General features: G+C 41.4%; 1 protein-coding gene across 1 annotated transcript in view; it reads left to right on the top strand.

Annotated features, from left to right (window-relative positions):
- LOC109416152 (TWiK family of potassium channels protein 7) overlaps nt 1-17,054 on the top strand; it is a 345,001-nt gene that overhangs the window by 321,250 nt on the left and 6,697 nt on the right. The window contains exon 6 of the mRNA XM_029863343.2: nt 10,252-10,393. Coding sequence (XP_029719203.1) covers nt 10,252-10,393 — 142 coding nt within the window. The remainder of the gene's footprint in view (nt 1-10,251; nt 10,394-17,054) is intronic.

The raw sequence follows: 17,054 nt of genomic DNA, 5'->3' as shown, positions 1-17,054 counted from the left end.
TGTGGAGCGAGTAGGTCCCACATTAGACAAGCATGTAGAGCGAGTAGGTCTCTACAAGAAACCACAAAAAGAGAGCGAGTAGGTCTCTCATTCGACAGACAAGGGGTGCGAGTAGGTCTCCCATTTCACAGGCATGTAGAGCGAGTAGGTCTCTGCAAGTGTCTTCTGTCGATAATTTTGTAGAGCGAGTAGGTCTCTGCAAAAGAATATGGGTTTCACCTGTCAAAGTTGTTGCAGAGCGAGTAGAACTCTGCAAGTAAAAAAGGGGTGAAGTGATTAGTTCTCACACTCTGTAAACGTAGATCGAATAATCGCATTTATGTATATTGGGTTGAAAATCGATCATTTTTTAGTTTATATGCACAAAAGTTGAAAATGTATGTTTTCGGTACATTGTGAGCAGTAGCTGAGTTAAGCAGAATGATGTGTAGAAGATTAGAAATGGATAAAATTCAATGCATGTTTCGATTTCGTAATCGTATTGTCACAGATAACAGATGTTCATGCTAACATACGAAATGTGTAAAACCGTACTAGTAATCATTTAGAGATGGCGCAACGACCGCATTCGAAACGAAATGAGCAGCGTGTTGGTTTTTACAATTTTTACACAAGTTTTGAATAAATTTTGTTCTAAGATAAACATCTGTTATCTGTGGTATTGTTAATCCTTGAATATTAAATAAAGGGGCTCAAACATGACAAAAGAAGGGTTAAGAACTATTTCCAAAGATTTAATATGAGGTGAAGAGAAATGAAAATGGTACAATGATTGAGCATTTTTTTAAACAATAGGTAATAAAAAAATTTTGCTGTAAGCTAGTTAGCAATTACAATCAAAGAGCCAGTTACAAGAAGATGCTGATTTATATCAGGCATAAATAGAGCGAGTAGGTTCATATGAAAAATGTGCATCGTTGAACAAAAAAGGAGCAAACTAGTGAATCAGCAAAAATACATAAACGTAATTGATGTAGAGCGAGTAGGTCTCTTAAAACAAATGAAACATAAGAGTTGTGGAGCAAACAGATCCCTTTTTTTACCAGAGCGAGTAGGTTTCTTTAAAAAACATGTCTTCAAACAAATGTGGAGCGAGTAGGTCTCACATTAGACAGGTATATAGAGCAAGTAGGCCTCTATAAAAAAAAAAAAACAATAAAAAGAGAGCGAGTAGGTCTCTCATTTGACAGATAAGTGGAGCAAATATGTCTTCCATTTCACAGGCATGTAGAGCGAGTAGGTCTCTGCAAGTGTCGATAGTTTCTGTCGATAGTTTTGTAGAGCGAGTAGGCCTCTGCAAAAATAAATGGGTTCTCCTGTTAAAGTTGAGTGACTGGGGCTCTGCTTGCAAAAAAGGGGAGATTGTTTCTTACACTATATAAACATTGATCAAATAATTGCACTTATGTATGTTGATATCGATTATTCTTGGTTTATCTGATTGAAACTGAGTTTTTGATCACATGGTGAGCAGTAGTTGGTTTATTTTGTGTAAGGTGGTTTGAAGCAGAACGATGCAAAACATTGAAACGAAATAGGTAAATAAATTTTATGTTCCGATTTTGCAATCTTGTTGTTAATTCCTGAATCTTACATCAGGAGGCTGAATTAGGATGAAAGGTAGTTTAAGAAACGTTTTCAAATATTTAGGTTGATTCGAATATTAATGGAAACAAGTTTTCAGTGTGCTTACTGTCCATACTGGGAGAAATATAGTTTTGATTGAACTTATGAAAAACACGAAGCGTGTGAAGATTTAACGGCTGTGATATTGACACATTCAAAACTCAAAAAGAATTTTCGAAAGGACAACAAGGAACGATGAAAAACTAAACATACGATATACGGCCAGGACTTGGTCGGTGACAGGGTGCATAAATATTGAATTGGAAATCGATCATCCTTAGGGAACCGTGACGAAGATTGAAGGTAAAACAAAAAAATCTGTAAGAAGCAGAGTGGTCTGCAGAAGATTAGAAATAAACTATTTCAGTTTAAGTTTAGGTTTCGTGATATTGTTATTAATCTTATATGTTTAGTAAATCCTGATATTTTAAGACGGTAATGTACTTAGAAGTTTATCATTAGTTTTAGGATAGTCGCACAAATTGATAGGGTGGGTTTTGTTCTTGGTTTGGTATATGCGTCACTGTGACCAGTTTTAGATTTATTGTTCCACTGTTGTTTGGTGACAGTAGAAGAAGTAGAAAAGGAAAGATGACACAAGAAAAAAACACACAATAAGGAGCCTAGCAGGTTCCTTCAAAAAAAGAGCGATGAAGTATGTTCAACGAAAGTATGTAGACCATTGCAGCTGCTCTGACAGTGAACCAGACAAGTAGTTTCATTAATTTGTACCAAGAGACTAAGGGGATTTATAAATATACTTTATTAAGGGCTGATGGAACTTAATGAATGAGATTAAAATCAGTAAACTTCGGTAACATATAACACAATCTAGTGATTAAATTCTAAATTTTATTATGAAAATCAACATAGTTTGAAGTTTACATCATTGAAATGACATTTATAAGACATGTAGTGGTCACATTTTTATCTGTCCACATAACTTTGCTGTATAATGTTTTTGGCAGCATTCAAATGGCGAAATTTCAACTAGCGATAATTCTTTACTAGTGACACTATTTTTAAAGATCGGAAGTTGTGTACTATGTTGCTTAATTACCACTGCTAAATACGATTGTAAACAACATAACATGGACTAAAACAAAATTGAGGCATGCATTATACATATAGGTAAAGGAATGTTTATTTGATTAAATCTATAATTGATTATCGGTGCCGTGGATCGTCTTCAGTCCACAGAGCAACGACTGCTTAGACATTTAGTTATTTTTTATTATATATTTATCGAATGTAATTTTTGTAGTATTATTATAGGTGAAATATGTTTAATTGGACTATTAAGTTGACTTTGTATGTAATTTTGTTTGCTTCTAGACATCAAGTGAAAGTCAGCTTTGATGAGTGGTTTGTATTACAGGAAAATACATGATAAACCTTGTGATGAACTTAGTAGTGATTGTTGTGACCACTGAAATATGTACAATATATATATATATATATATATATATATATATATATATATATATATATATATATATATATATATATATATATATATATATATATATATATATATATATATATATATATATATATATATATATATATATATATATATATATATATATATATATATATATATATATATATATATATATATATATATATATATATAAATATGGCAAATAATAAAAACAGACACAAGCCAAAGGTGTAGTTGTAGAAATGAATGCGTAAGTGGTGGCAGATTCGCTTATAATATGTTTATTGCGTATTTTAATTAGTTAATTTATGCTTGAGGAGCCATCGCATAACCCAGCTTTATGTTGGTTGATTTTATGTATTGAAAGAATATTGAAAAAAAGTTTGTAAAATAATAAATAAAATAATTTCTGGAATAGAGAAGGAGGCGGATGTAGTGAGCGTAGGTTATGTATTAAATTTGATTATGATTTCTGTTCGCGCCAACGCGAAGTGCAATCCGCGAATATTTTGCCCCTGTTTTTTCTACCACACTCCACGCCGTTCAACTGCCCATTCAACAACAACGTGAACGAGCATGCACGAAAGGATCAACAGTCCACATTCAACCGCCGACGAGAAAAGTCAACATTTCACCACCGACCGAAGAAGTTTAGAATCGCCCCCGACGTGTACGAAACAATCGAACCAAACAAACGAAATATACAGTTTTATTAGTTAAGTTTTAGTAAATAAACAGCGTCTTTTCTGCACCAGTGAAAACAAGGGTTTTACAGTCCACCCTCCAATTGAGCTACCGGTCCCGAATCCGTCCACCCCGCCAATTCCCCGTTCCACGACGGAACATATGGTCCAAACGAGCCGAATCGAATCAGTGCCGTGAGAAGCTGCAGCTGCAGCTGTGTTGTCGTCCATCAGGTGATGGGACAATACCGTTCGATTATTACGCCAGTGCAGTGTTCCCAACGAGAGGAAATGCTGCCGTTTCCGCCTCAGTAACTCGACCCGACAATCACAGACAAACCGTCTTTTCCGTGACGTGCATTGGCAAAGTTGTTTTTTTCCGAAAAATGTGAATTGATGTGACAGTAAAAGTCCGAATTGAAATCAAATCCGAAAGTGAGTCGCGCGCGTGTGAAGTGGTTTCCGCTCCGAAAATGGCCAATATTTCACGATTGTTCGCACAACGTAACCTAGTGAAGGAGGAATTCAAGAAGCTAAAGAGGAAGATTTGTGAAGATGGTGTTCTTCAGCCGACTTTGACACGAAGAATGCAATACGAAAGAGAACTCCAGTGCCACTACAAGGAGTATAGACGAGTGTGTTTCGAGCTTCTGTCCGTACTTCCACCCGAGAGGCACGATGAGCTCGACAAGGATGCCTCGCATTTTGAGGACATTTACACGGATGCATGTGCACTGGTGGAATTGTTGTTCCTTATCTGTCCGTCTGCCGGTGATATGCATCAAAACGACAGAACATCATCCAGCTGCTTCACTGTGACGACTGCGCCACGCTGGCGTACCCCTCCGATCCGAAGCCGATCAACGAATTCAACGACGGAACACCCTGTTCCGATTCTCGCTGAGACCGAAACGCCACGCACATCATTTCCAAACAGAACCAAGGTGAGTACGATTGTTGCCGACTCATTCCAGTACGAGAAGCCGCTACACGATGAAGATTCCACGAAGAACATGAATCCTCCGACGAGCCAGAAGGATTCACGTGTCGGCAACGAGCCGACCGAGTTTGTCAACAGCAAGACCGAAAACTCGAAGACCATGACGATCCCGATGCCGACCGAACTCGGTCCGGTACTGATGCCGTTTCGCCCACCTCCTGGATTCCATCCGACGCCTAAGCGGAACCCGATGCCAACCGGAATGCCTCCGGTGTCCCAGTGCCCGACCGGTGCCTCTCCGGTACCACAGCCGCTCCAGAGTACGACCGGTTCTCAACCGGTATCCCAGCCGCCCTCATCAACGACCGGTTCCCTGCCGGTATTTCATTCGCTCCAGTCCAAGTCCGACACTCTTTCGACATGGAAGCAGTCCCGATGCGTGACCGGATCTTGTCCGGTGCTCCAGATCCCGTACGAGACCGAATCCTTTCCGACGTCGAAGCTTCCAACCCCGATGACCGGATTGCGTCCGGTGCAAGAGCAGTACCCGTGTGCTGACGAACCAAATCCGAAGCGACCCGATGTAGCCGAAATTCCTCCGGTGTTGAAGCCATTCCTGTCGACTGTCGAAGTTTCGCCGGTGACCACGCCGGCCCTGATGCCCATCGGTGCCAGCCCGGTGAAGAAGTCAGCCATTACGCCCGTCGACGCTCGTTCGGCGACCAAGCCGACCATGATGTCCGCCGGTCCCACTCCGGTGGCCAAACCGATCTCGCCGTCCGCTGGAGCCAGTCCAGTGGGCAGTTCCGCCCCGATGGCCGTCGGTTTTCGTCCGATGGTCAAGCCGACCCCGATGTCTATTGGAACCAGTCCAGTAGGCAGTTCCGCCCAGAGGTCCACCGGTACTAATCCGGTGGTCATGCCGATCCCGATGTCCACTGGAACCAGTTCAGTGGGCAGCTCCGACCTGAGGTGCACCGATGCCAATTCGGTGATCAAGTCCGCCCTGATGGCCGTCGGTACCCTTCCGATGGTCAAGCCAACACCGATGTCCGCTGGAGGCAGTCCAGTGGGCAATTCCGCCCAGAGGTCCATCGGTACCAGTCCGGTGGTCACGCCTATCCCGATGTTCACTGGAACCAATCCAGTGGGCAACTCCGCCCTGAGGTTCACCGACGCCCGTTCGGTGATCAATTACGACCAGAGGTCCATCGGTACCAGTCCGGTGATCAAGCCAACCTTGAGGTTCGCCGGTGCTCTTCCGGTGTTCAATTCCGCCCCGATGTCTGTCGGTCTCTTTCCGGCAGTCAAACCGACCTTGCCGCCCATCGAAGCCAATCCGCCTCCAAAGTCCACTGGAACGAGTCCAGTGGTGAAGCCGACCGTGATATCCACCGGAGCCAAACCCTTCAACGACGCAGCCGGTCTCTGTCCGGTAGCCAAGCCATCCCCGAAGCCCACTGATCTCCGTTCGGTGACCCAGTCAAACCCGACGTCATCCAGCACTGTTGCAGTGAACCCGCCGGCCCCAACAATGAAGATCAACGAGACAAATCGTACGAAGAAGCGAACCCCACCGATAGCCGGAAACCGTCCGGCACACAATCGAGTCCAGAGCAGGACACATCAAGTGCAAACCCCGAAGACAACAGAAATCCGCCCGGCAACAAGTTGTGCCCTCATGCCCTTCGGATTCCGTCCGGTCTTGGAAAACCCACCCAAGAAGCTGTGGATCGCAGTGGTCCTGAAGTTCGGGCAACCACCATTGGATCCGCCGCCGGTCAACTCGACTGGTGCTTTAGAATACCTCCATTCCGACACTTGGCCAAGGAAACCACCAGATTCCCCGAAGCAAAGCCGACCCAGCGAAGCCATCGTGGAGCGCGTGCCCCGAGCGCGTCTATCCAACGACCCAATCAGGAACAATCAAGACGCCACAACTCAAACAGTTCACCATGTTCCCACTTTTCCTGGCTGGGGAGTATGTTCGCGCCAACGCGAAGTGCAATCCGCGAATATTTTGCCCCTGTTTTTTCTACCACACTCCACGCCGTTCAACTGCCCATTCAACAACAACGTGAACGAGCATGCACGAAAGGATCAACAGTCCACATTCAACCGCCGACGAGAAAAGTCAACATTTCACCACCAACCGAAGAAGTTTAGAATCGCCCCCAACGTGTACGAAACAATCGAACCAAACAAACGAAATATACAGTTTTATTAGTTAAGTTTTAGTAAATAAACAGCGTCTTTTCTGCACCAGTGAAAACAAGGGTTTTACAGTCCACCCTCCAATTGAGCTACCGGTCCCGAATCCGTCCACCCCGCAAATTCCCCGTTCCACGACGGAACAATTTCTAATATAGAGAAGTTGTGAGTTCATGGGAGTAATGGATTTGCTTATTAAGTATGTTACTTTAGTATCTTATCTTTAGTAAGTTTAATGCCGTGAATGGAAAATGTATTTATATTTGAATCTAGATCAATAAATTTGGCGTGCTATTCCGGTCAATGTAAAGCGCGCGAAATAACTTCGCAAAGCTTCCACAAAAAGAAAAGCTTTTGTTTTGTGCTTTTGAAGCAAAAGTTGGTCCGGGCCTGTCTTCGGATTGAATGCGTTCGTATGAATCGGGGAAAAGCGACCGCACTGATCAACGCGTGAAGTGAATGAGATGACATGAATGAAGAATGTGCGAGAAGGAGATAGGTAGAAGATAGCGTGTGGGCTTGAGGCTTGTGTAGAGATTGTTGCTTGTGTAGAGCTGTGGCTGTGAATGAGAGCGATCAGTTTATTAACGAATTTTGTGGCGTATGGAAGTTTTATGCGCAGCTCGCGAACGGGAGTTTCAGATTGGTTCCGTGTTTCGCCGAATTTCACTGCCAAGCGTGCGGATACTACACATATATACATAATTATTACTATATTCTACTGTATCGTACAGAGTTGAAATATTGTTTTAACTTCACGCGTGACATGGTCAAATATGTTTCGATTTCTTAATTGTCGAGTCGGAGTATAAAAGTTTAAACAGAATAGCAAATTACTGCAATTTACACGTTGAGAAACAATGTCATTTACAAATGTTATCAGAGCATATTCACTTCGTTCCTTCTATGTTGGTATGTTTATTAGCATACAACGTGATTCATAAGATGGAAGTGGAAAAGTTGTCCATCTCAGTTTACGTTGCGCAAATAGCAAGAATTTCTTCTGCACAGATTCTATTCGTTCTTTATGAGTTTCGGCCAAACGGCATTCAGCCAAACGATTCATTCGGCCAGATGCCATTCGGCCAAATGGCCGGACCCCGTTCATCTCGGGACCCACGCTTTTAAGGTACCCCGGGGCAAGTGAGAATTCGGGGCAAGTGAGACCTACAGCTATAATTTTCTTTATTTTTTAGTTTTAAGGCAAACATTATTCATAGAAAACATAGGTATCACACCAACGGATGCTGTGAATTCAAAAATTGCTGTTGTTCTCACCATAAAGAGACCATATATGTTATTGTTGATCATATGTAATTTTCAATTCACTAAGTGAGATTCACGTACTCTACTACATTCGTCGTTTGAAAATAAAATAACAAATAAAGTAAAACTTTTTCGGTTTCAGGATAATCTTTGGAGTGCTTGCAAATTATTTTAAGCGGAAAAGCTGTAATTTATTTTCATTTATTACCTTTAGTTAACTGCTCTCACTTGCCCCAGTGCATTTCAGCATCTGGGGCAAGTGAGACCTATGAGAGTAAACAAACACAACTTCATAGTTTGATCTCGCTTTCTTCAGCCTAAGTCGAAATTTACACAAAAGTGAAGTAAAAATCGGCGTGTTAAGTAAACACTCGCTGAATAACACCTATTTACTTCTATTCTGATGATGAAGCTATTGTTTAAAATGGTAAAGTCTTGGGTAGAACCAAAATCATCTATTTTTCATATTTTTTTTTCAAATTCTTTTATTTTTTTCGTTTTTTGCTGCACAATGAGTTTTTCTGAATATTAAGGAACCGATCATAGAGTATGAAAAAATTGGAAAACGACTTATTCAAAGTTCATGATTTAAAAATCTTTATTCAATGATCGTAAAATTATGCTAGGGTAAACATAACATCTGTAAATCTTGAAAAATCTTTTGGCGAGTTTCATCAACTACGTAATATGAAATCGAGTTTGGTAATATTTCGGCATTTAATCTTAGGGCGCTTTTTGTATAAATAAAATCAATTTGTTCTGCACGAGCTGCTAGAGTTTAATCATTTTTTTCTCAATGATTCGATATTATATGTGTTACGTAATTTATGCACGATACCACAAAACTTTTAAAACATAAATCGCTAAACATAGTTATTCGCATAATATATCTATAATTTATGCTACATTACATATATGCAGCAACTTTATTAAGCCATTTGTACAAAAATTCCGAATAGGTCCCACTTGCCCCGTGATACGGTGTAAATGAAGATCTGCTCCACTTTTCATCATATGCATAATATACAGAATTTAAAAATTTTGAAACAGTTTCAATGCCCGTTAATAAGAAGAAATATACCAACAATGTCTTTCAGAACCAATGGAATTATAAAATTATTTATGTTTAGAATTTTTTGGCTTGACAAAACCAAACTAGCATTTTTTTAGGTCCCACTTGCCCGGGGTACCTTATGTCCTTCCGAAGAAAGAACTCACATTTTGTGAGTTTATCGGAACTAGGATTCGATCCCAGGTCTTCGGCAGCGTGATAGTCACGTGTTCTAACCATCACACCAGGTCCGCTCCACAGACAGCAAATTGTTTATTCAGTATTATCATGTACTTGATGTTTGAACTAAGCTAACGAATGGATGGTATTTGCGGGATGTTCTTATCCTGGAAATTTTGCACCATATTAATAAGGGCATTTCTGGAAATCGTTAACAACTTTTTGAGCCTTATTAAACACAAAACAAACGATTAAAGATCTGTTTGTTTGTTTCTTTTTTGAGCTCGTATGGTACTAAAAAGTATGGAATCTATTTAGCGATGCCGCAATCGCCTTGTTTTTTAATAGGATATATTTGGTAGCTTAAGCTTACTAATGGCACCCTATAAATTTTCCAACCAAAATTTGATTGCATACAGTATTTTTTTGTGGTTCAGATTTGGAAATAGAATTCTTCTACCAATAAAAGTGAAATTCACAAATAAATCGATAATTTTCTACCACTCGAAATATCAAGAGCACAAATCTCCTGTATTTGAAGGATCGATAGGCATTTTCCACGAATCCGTAGCGAATGCTCGGAAACCGTTTTAATCTTCTGTCTCGGATCATGCTGATGTTGCCCCGTTGCCAGCCATAAACGAGAGGATGATACAAAACCGTTTGCACCAAAAATTGAACCTTTCCTCAGCAACGACGAAACGATGGGATGTGATGGCGCTATAGAAGCCCACCCACCACCAACCACTACTACCATACACTACATTGTTGTTATTGCTTGGCATTAAAAGCAGCCCGCAGGCACAAATAATACAGTCGATTTTTTTCACGCCGGTTTCGTACATTTCAGGTTACGGCAACATAGCACCTCGAACCACATTGGGCAGGATTGTAACACTCGCGTACGCTCTGCTGGGGATTCCATTAACTCTTGTATATTTATCGAGCACGGGTGGAATGCTAGCGAAAGTAGCCCGCGGCGTTTTTTCCAGGTAAGTGAAAACGATTTTTGTTATTATTATTATTATTTATACCACTACACTGGCCGGTGGCCACTGCTGACCTGGGAATTAATTAAAACCTACCCGAGGCACACATACCGACCGCAGCTGAAGTTCATTCGGACATATTCAAAATAAAACTATCGAAGCACATCCAGCCGTCAAAAGGCATGTTCTGTGTCGTAGTTGTGTGATTTTCCGGAGTACGTCCTGTGTGGATTACTCTGAATTGCCCAATTAGTAAGCACAAGACTGGTTCAAGTTATATTAAATTGCTGCAATTAAAACAACTTTTCTTTCTCTTTGCTCAACGTCCCAAGTGGTGCAAGGTCTGGATCTCAGCATAGTGTTCTATATGGAAACTTCTAGAGTTAATAACTGAGAGAGCATTCTTTACCAATTAACCATTTTGCTTGCGGTTATCGTGAGGTTGATATGAAGATATTCAATTTTGTCTGTATTAACGAGATTTTTAACCCTAGGTAAGTTCATCTCGGGACCCACGTTTTACTTCCCTTCCGAAGGAAGAACCCCACGAAAAACCCACATTTTGTGAGTATGTCAGGAGTGGGACTCGATCCCAGGTCCTCGGCGTGATAAAAAGACATTTTAATTACTTACGAAATTATCCTGAATCGAACGGAAATCAAAGTTAGACACTATCTTGGTTTTTATGAAGTGAGTGGTACATTTCCTAAAAAGACTTTTAGCAGAAGGTCGAATAGCACCAGATTTATTAATTCCCAGGTAATCACTAAGCACTGTTCTGAGCAGTTCTGAGCATTATAACGGCCATTAAACAACTTTTCAATGTTAAAAAGCTCTATATAAATATTCTAATGCCTATCTATAGGCACTATAACCAGTAAAAACTAAAATAAGCCCTGTAAGCCTATATAAAGCTTACAAGCTGTAAACTGCCGTGAATCGCATATCAGTCCCATCTTTGCTGGATTTCCTATGCAAATGGGACATATATGCGATTCACGGCAGTAAAGAAGTTTGTCAGTGCTGCTACAGGACTTGGAGCACATGACGTTTATATCAATCAAAATACATTTCGACCAAAATAGACTCAGTCGGCCATGATCAATACAGTTTAAACATCCATGTCGGACGTCGGACAGGATTGGCGGAACGGAACTAGACCTGTGCGCTACCGCGCCACGCCGCCGCCGCCGACACTTTTTGTCCCACGCTAACGCCGACTGAGGTATCGGCGGCGCGCCATACGCCGCTGTTTGTCACGCCGCCGATTTTCATTTTTCACGCCGTTGATCAGTGCACGAACTCAACTTATAGAACTGTTTTTTTTTTAATTAGATATTATTGATTATTCATCATTTACATCTCTCCAGAAGTTCCTTCAGAAATTCTTCCAGAAGGATTCAGTAATGCTTCCAGGAGATCCACCTGGGATTCCTCCAGAAAATTCTTCAGGGATGTCTCCAGGAGTTTCATCATTGAAATTTTTTTCAGAAGATCTCTCAGGAAGATCTCGACAGGAGTACCTTCAGGGAAAACTCATCAAAGAATTCTTTCAGGAAACTTCAGAGATGCCTCTTAGAGATTCATCAGAGATTCATCGAGAAGATCCTTCAGGGATTCTCATAGGAGGTCCTTCAGAGATGAGTTTGCGAGTTCTTTCGTGGATTCTTTCTGAAGTTCCTTCAGGAATTCCTATAGGAGTTTCTTTAGCAACTAGTCTAGGAGATGCTTCAGAAATTTTTCTAGAATTCCAACATTCCTCTTGGAATTACTTCGGGATGCCTCAAGATTTGTTTCACAGATTCTTCGGTAGTCTCTCCAGGAGTTCGCTCGGAGATCTTCCAAATAGCTCCAGGAGGATTCAGGGACGCCTCCAGGTGTTCATTAGGAATTCCTTCAGAAGTTCCCTAAGTTATTTCAACGGGAGTTTATTCTGGTATCCTTCAAGAAGTCCCTTTAGAGATTCTTTCAGGAGGAGCCTGGAGATTCATCAAGAATCCAGTGAGAAGTTTCTTCAGCAACTCCTGCAGGACTGTGCAGGAGGTCTTTAAAAATAAGTTCCTACAGGGATTTCTGTTGAAGTTTCTTTAGAAATTTCGACAGGAGTTCTTACAGAAATTAATCCAGGAGTTCCATCAGAGATTCCTCCAGGAGATTCAGTGATTCTTGCCGATGTTTCTTCAGAGATTCCTCCTGCAATTCTTCAGGGATTCGTACAGAAATTCCATCGAAAATCTCTACAAAAGTTCCTTTAAAGAATCATATAGGAAAATTCAAGGATACGTCCAGGAGAATTCAGGGATTACTCCAGAAGGTTATTTAGGGATTCCTATATAAGAGTTCCTTCCAAGATTCCTTCAGAATATCCTTAAGGGAATTCCTCGAGAAGTTCCTTGAGGAATTCTTCTGGAAGTTCTTCTGGGAATCCCTCCAGGAGTTCTTTCAGATTGTAGATTGAGATTGAGATTTTTCAGGGAGACTCACGGATGCCTCCAGGAATTACATCAGATATTTCTCCAGAAGCTCTTCCAGGAATTCCTTCAAGAGTTATTTCAGGGAATCTTGTTGGAGTTCTTTCAATCATTTCCTTAGAATTATACTGCCATGAACCGCATATCAGTCCCATGTTTGCTGGATTTCCTATGCAAATGGGACAGATATGCGATTCACGGCAGTATAATCATCCATATCGCTAGGATATTTTTGAGGGATTTTTCATGGAATTTCTCAATTTCTCTCTGGAATTCTTCCATGAATTCTTTAGAGAATACCTCCTGCAAATCCTTTCACCTACCCGGAAAGATCCGGGGGATTCCTCTTGAAAACCTCCGCTAGATTTTCTTTCGGGGTTTCCTACTAGGCTTCCTTCGAGGATTTCTCCTTAAATTCTTTCGGTGATTCCTCCTAATTTTCTGTCGTTGATTCCTCCTGGAATTCCTTCGCGGCACCTCCTGGAACTCTTTGTTGATTCCACTTAGAATTCCTTCGGAGATTCCTCCAGGAATTACTTCATGGACTTCATTTATGGAATCCTCCTAGACTTCCTTCCGGGGATTTCTCCTGAAATTCTTTCGCGGATTCCTTCAGGAGTTCCTTCGGAAATTCCTCAAATTTGCTTCGGAGATTCCTCCTGGAATCCTCCAGGAATTCCTTATGTGTTGATGGTTCATCGATTGAACCACCAACACATCAATTCGCGGCGATTGAACCATCAATATCATCAGGAATTCCTTATGGAAATCTTCTGGGGATGCCTCCTAGAATTCTTTCTAGAATTTCTTCTGGAATTCTTTCGAGTATTCCTCTTGAATGCCTTCAGGAGTGCTCCTGGAATTCCTTCGGGGTTTCCTTCTGCAATTGCTTCAGTGATTTCTCCCATAAATCGGTCGGGGATTCCTCACGGAATTCGGTTGGGGATTTCTCTTTGAATTCCTTCGCGGATTTCTCCTAGAATTCCTACGGAAATTTCTCCTGTACTTCCTTTGGGGATTCCCCTTGAAAATTCTTCGAGTCTTTCGCTTGGAAATCCTTCGAAGATTCCTCCCAGAATTCCTTCAGAGGTTCCCCCTGGGACTCCTGCAGGGATTTCTCCTGGATTTTTTTCGGGGATATCTATTGGAATCCCTTCAGGAATTTTCCAGGACTTCCTTCTGGACTTCCTTCAGAGATTCCTCCTGGACTTCCTTTGGGGATTTCTCTTGGAATTTCTTCGGGGATCCCTCATGGAATTGCTGCAGGAATGCCTCATGGAAATCCTCTGGAGATTCCACCTAGAATTCCTTCGGGAATTTATTCTGGAATTCTTTCTTCCTCTTGGAATTTCTTCGATAATTTCTCCTAGAATTCTCTCAGGAGTTTTTCCTAGAACTCCTTAAGAGATTTATTCTGGATATTTTTCGTTGATTCCTCCTAGAAATCCTTTAGGGATTCTTTCTTTAATTGGCTTGAAATTCTCCCTGGAATCCTCCTGGGATTATTCAGGGACTTCTCTTGATATTCCGTCGTGGATTCATTCTGGAATTCTTTCGGGGTTTCCTCCTAGAATTTCTTTGGTGATTCCTCTTAGAATTCTTTCGGAGGTTCTTTCTGAAATTGCTTCAGAAATTCCTCATATAATTACAAAAGGAATCCCCCAGGATTTTGTTCATGAATTTCTTCGGTGATTTCTCCTACAATTCTTTCGGAAATTCCTACTGGTATTCAATGATTCTACCTAGAGTTCCTTCGCGGATTGCTTCTTGAATTTCTTTGGATATTTATCCTGGACTTCCTATGGAGATTCCTTTTAGAATTCCTTCGGGGTTTCCACTTGAAACACCTTTGAGGATTCTGCTTATAATTCCTTCGGAGATTTATCGCGGAATTCCTTCGGTGGCGCCCTCTGGGATTCCTGCGTGGATTTTTCCTGTATTTTATATTCGGGGATTCTTTCTAGACTTCCTCCGAGGATTCCTCCTAAAATTCATTCCGGAATTCCTCCTGATGTTGCTTCGGAGATTACTCCCGGAATTCATTCGGGATTTCCTAATAATGTCTCTTCAAATTACTTCGGAGATTTCTCCTAGAATTCCTGCGGGGTTTCCTACGGAATTTCTTCGATGATTCATCTTGAAATTCCTTAAAGAATTTCTCCTGGTATCTATCAGGGGTTCCTCTTGGAATTCATTCGGGGATTCCTCCTTTCTCCTAGAAATCCCTTGGGGATCCTGTTTGAGTTCCTTTGGAAATTCCCACTGGAATTCTTTTGAGGATCCCTGCTGGAAATTCTTTGGGATTTTCCAGCTGGATATTTTTTGTTCATTCCTCTTGAAAATCCTTAGGAGATTCCTTCTCGAATTTCTTTAGAAATTCGCACGCGAATTTCGTCGGGGATTCCTCTTGGAATTCCCTTGGGAATGCATGCTGTAATGCTGTGATTCCTGATTGAATTCATTTGGGAAATCCTCTTAGAATTTCTTTAGAAGATTCGTGCTGGTTTTCTTCTGAAATTCCTCTAAAACTCCAATCAGGGATTTTTTTAGAAATTTCTGCAGGGATCTCTCCAAGAGAGATTCTTGAACCATCAGAGATTACTGTAGAAATTTTGTCAGGGTTTTATACAGCAGTTGCTGCAGAGATTAGTTCAGTCAGAAATGTCTTGATGGATTCCTTCAGAAGTCGCTTCAAGGCTCCTCCTGGAATTTATTCTGAGATGCCTCTTTGAAACCATTCGGAAACTCCATAGTGTCAATAGTGTGACCTTATAATGAAGTTTGATAGCTTCTGAAGGTTCTGAGAAAACAAAATAAAATTGAAAGGTATTCATTCTAACACAATCGTTCATGTCATCAATGGTCATGAAAAAGCTCAGACTACAAATTATAGAGTGCAATGACAACTTCTTTGCTTTGCCAGTGTTAACAGTATGGTCAAATTTTAGTCAAAGCCTCTGCGCGAGCGGTTCAGCTTATCGTACAACTTTCGTGTGTCCTTAGCGCCGTACAGCTCTTCCATCGTTTCGCGATCTCGTTCTTCCTGCTGGCGCTTCTTCATCCGGAAAACTGAGTTTCACCTGTTCCGCGCCTGTCTATAACGTGCCTCTTTCGCCCTCATACGGTGTTGCAATATTCTCGCCCGTGCTGCATTCTTCTCGTTTCTCAACTGTTCACATTTGCCGTCGTACCAGTCGTTTCTGTGATTCGGAGTCGTGAAGCCTAGTGCTGCAGCCGAAGTACTACCTATGGCGGATCGGATGTCCCTCCAGCCATCTTCAAGTGTAGCTGCGCCAAGCTGCTCTTCCGTTGGTAGGGCCACTGATAGCTGCTGCGCGTGGGACTTTGCCGATTGTATTGAGTCGTATTTTCGCCTATGTTATTGGTAATGGGGATTTTTATTGGGCCTACGCCAACACTCCTGTCTCGCCGAAGGGGCATCGTACCAGTTCTGTATAACGTCCTAACCAAGACTAGGACGACCACGCTGATGGGGCTACCACCTTGAATCTAGCTGGGCGTGATGCAGCAATTCTTACTCAGCCGCTGAATGCCAGAATAGACGCTGTTCGAGCGCACGCTGGGGTCGTACTTCCTCAATCTGGCCGAAGTCAGAAGGACAACATTGCCCAGGCTGCACTACCAGCTTAGCTGGTAGGTCTTCTTCATCGCTTGACCCGTGGAAGTATGAGTTAGGAACTTGTGAAGACCAGAGCTATGTTGGACGCTCTCCTTATCGACTCACCGTTTTGCAACCCAATACAATTACTGAGGAAATTGTTTTTATAACACAGCGTAACAAAAATTAACTTTTTGTCTGTCTCAAGAGCAAACTTATGTGCCTTCGAAGGATTTTGAGCCGCTGAATCCGAATCCGGGCTCAGATTTGCTCTAACACGTCACAATTTTGAGCTATACCTCAATTTATAGGGCAAAATATGCGATTTTGGGCTTTTTTGACTGCAAGCCATTAAGCAAGGAAATATTTTTTTAAGAAATCAAAAGGTTAATTGGCCAATTAACATCTAAATTAACGACTCATGCAAAATATTTCGTTTTACCAAATCGAATTTGAAAGTTTTAAGCGATTAATGTTAGGTACGATATTTCCCATACAAGTCATCCTCCAGAAGTTGCATGCAAGTTTTCATGTTAATATAAAATGCTTAAATCCATCAAATTTGATTAGGTAA

The sequence above is a fragment of the Aedes albopictus genome, chromosome 3 (genome assembly GCF_035046485.1).
Source record: "Aedes albopictus strain Foshan chromosome 3, AalbF5, whole genome shotgun sequence".
In the NCBI taxonomy this organism is placed as follows: domain Eukaryota; kingdom Metazoa; phylum Arthropoda; class Insecta; order Diptera; family Culicidae; genus Aedes; species Aedes albopictus.
Note: the sequence above shows the minus strand (reverse complement) of the source record. Positions and strands in the feature narration are given on the sequence as shown.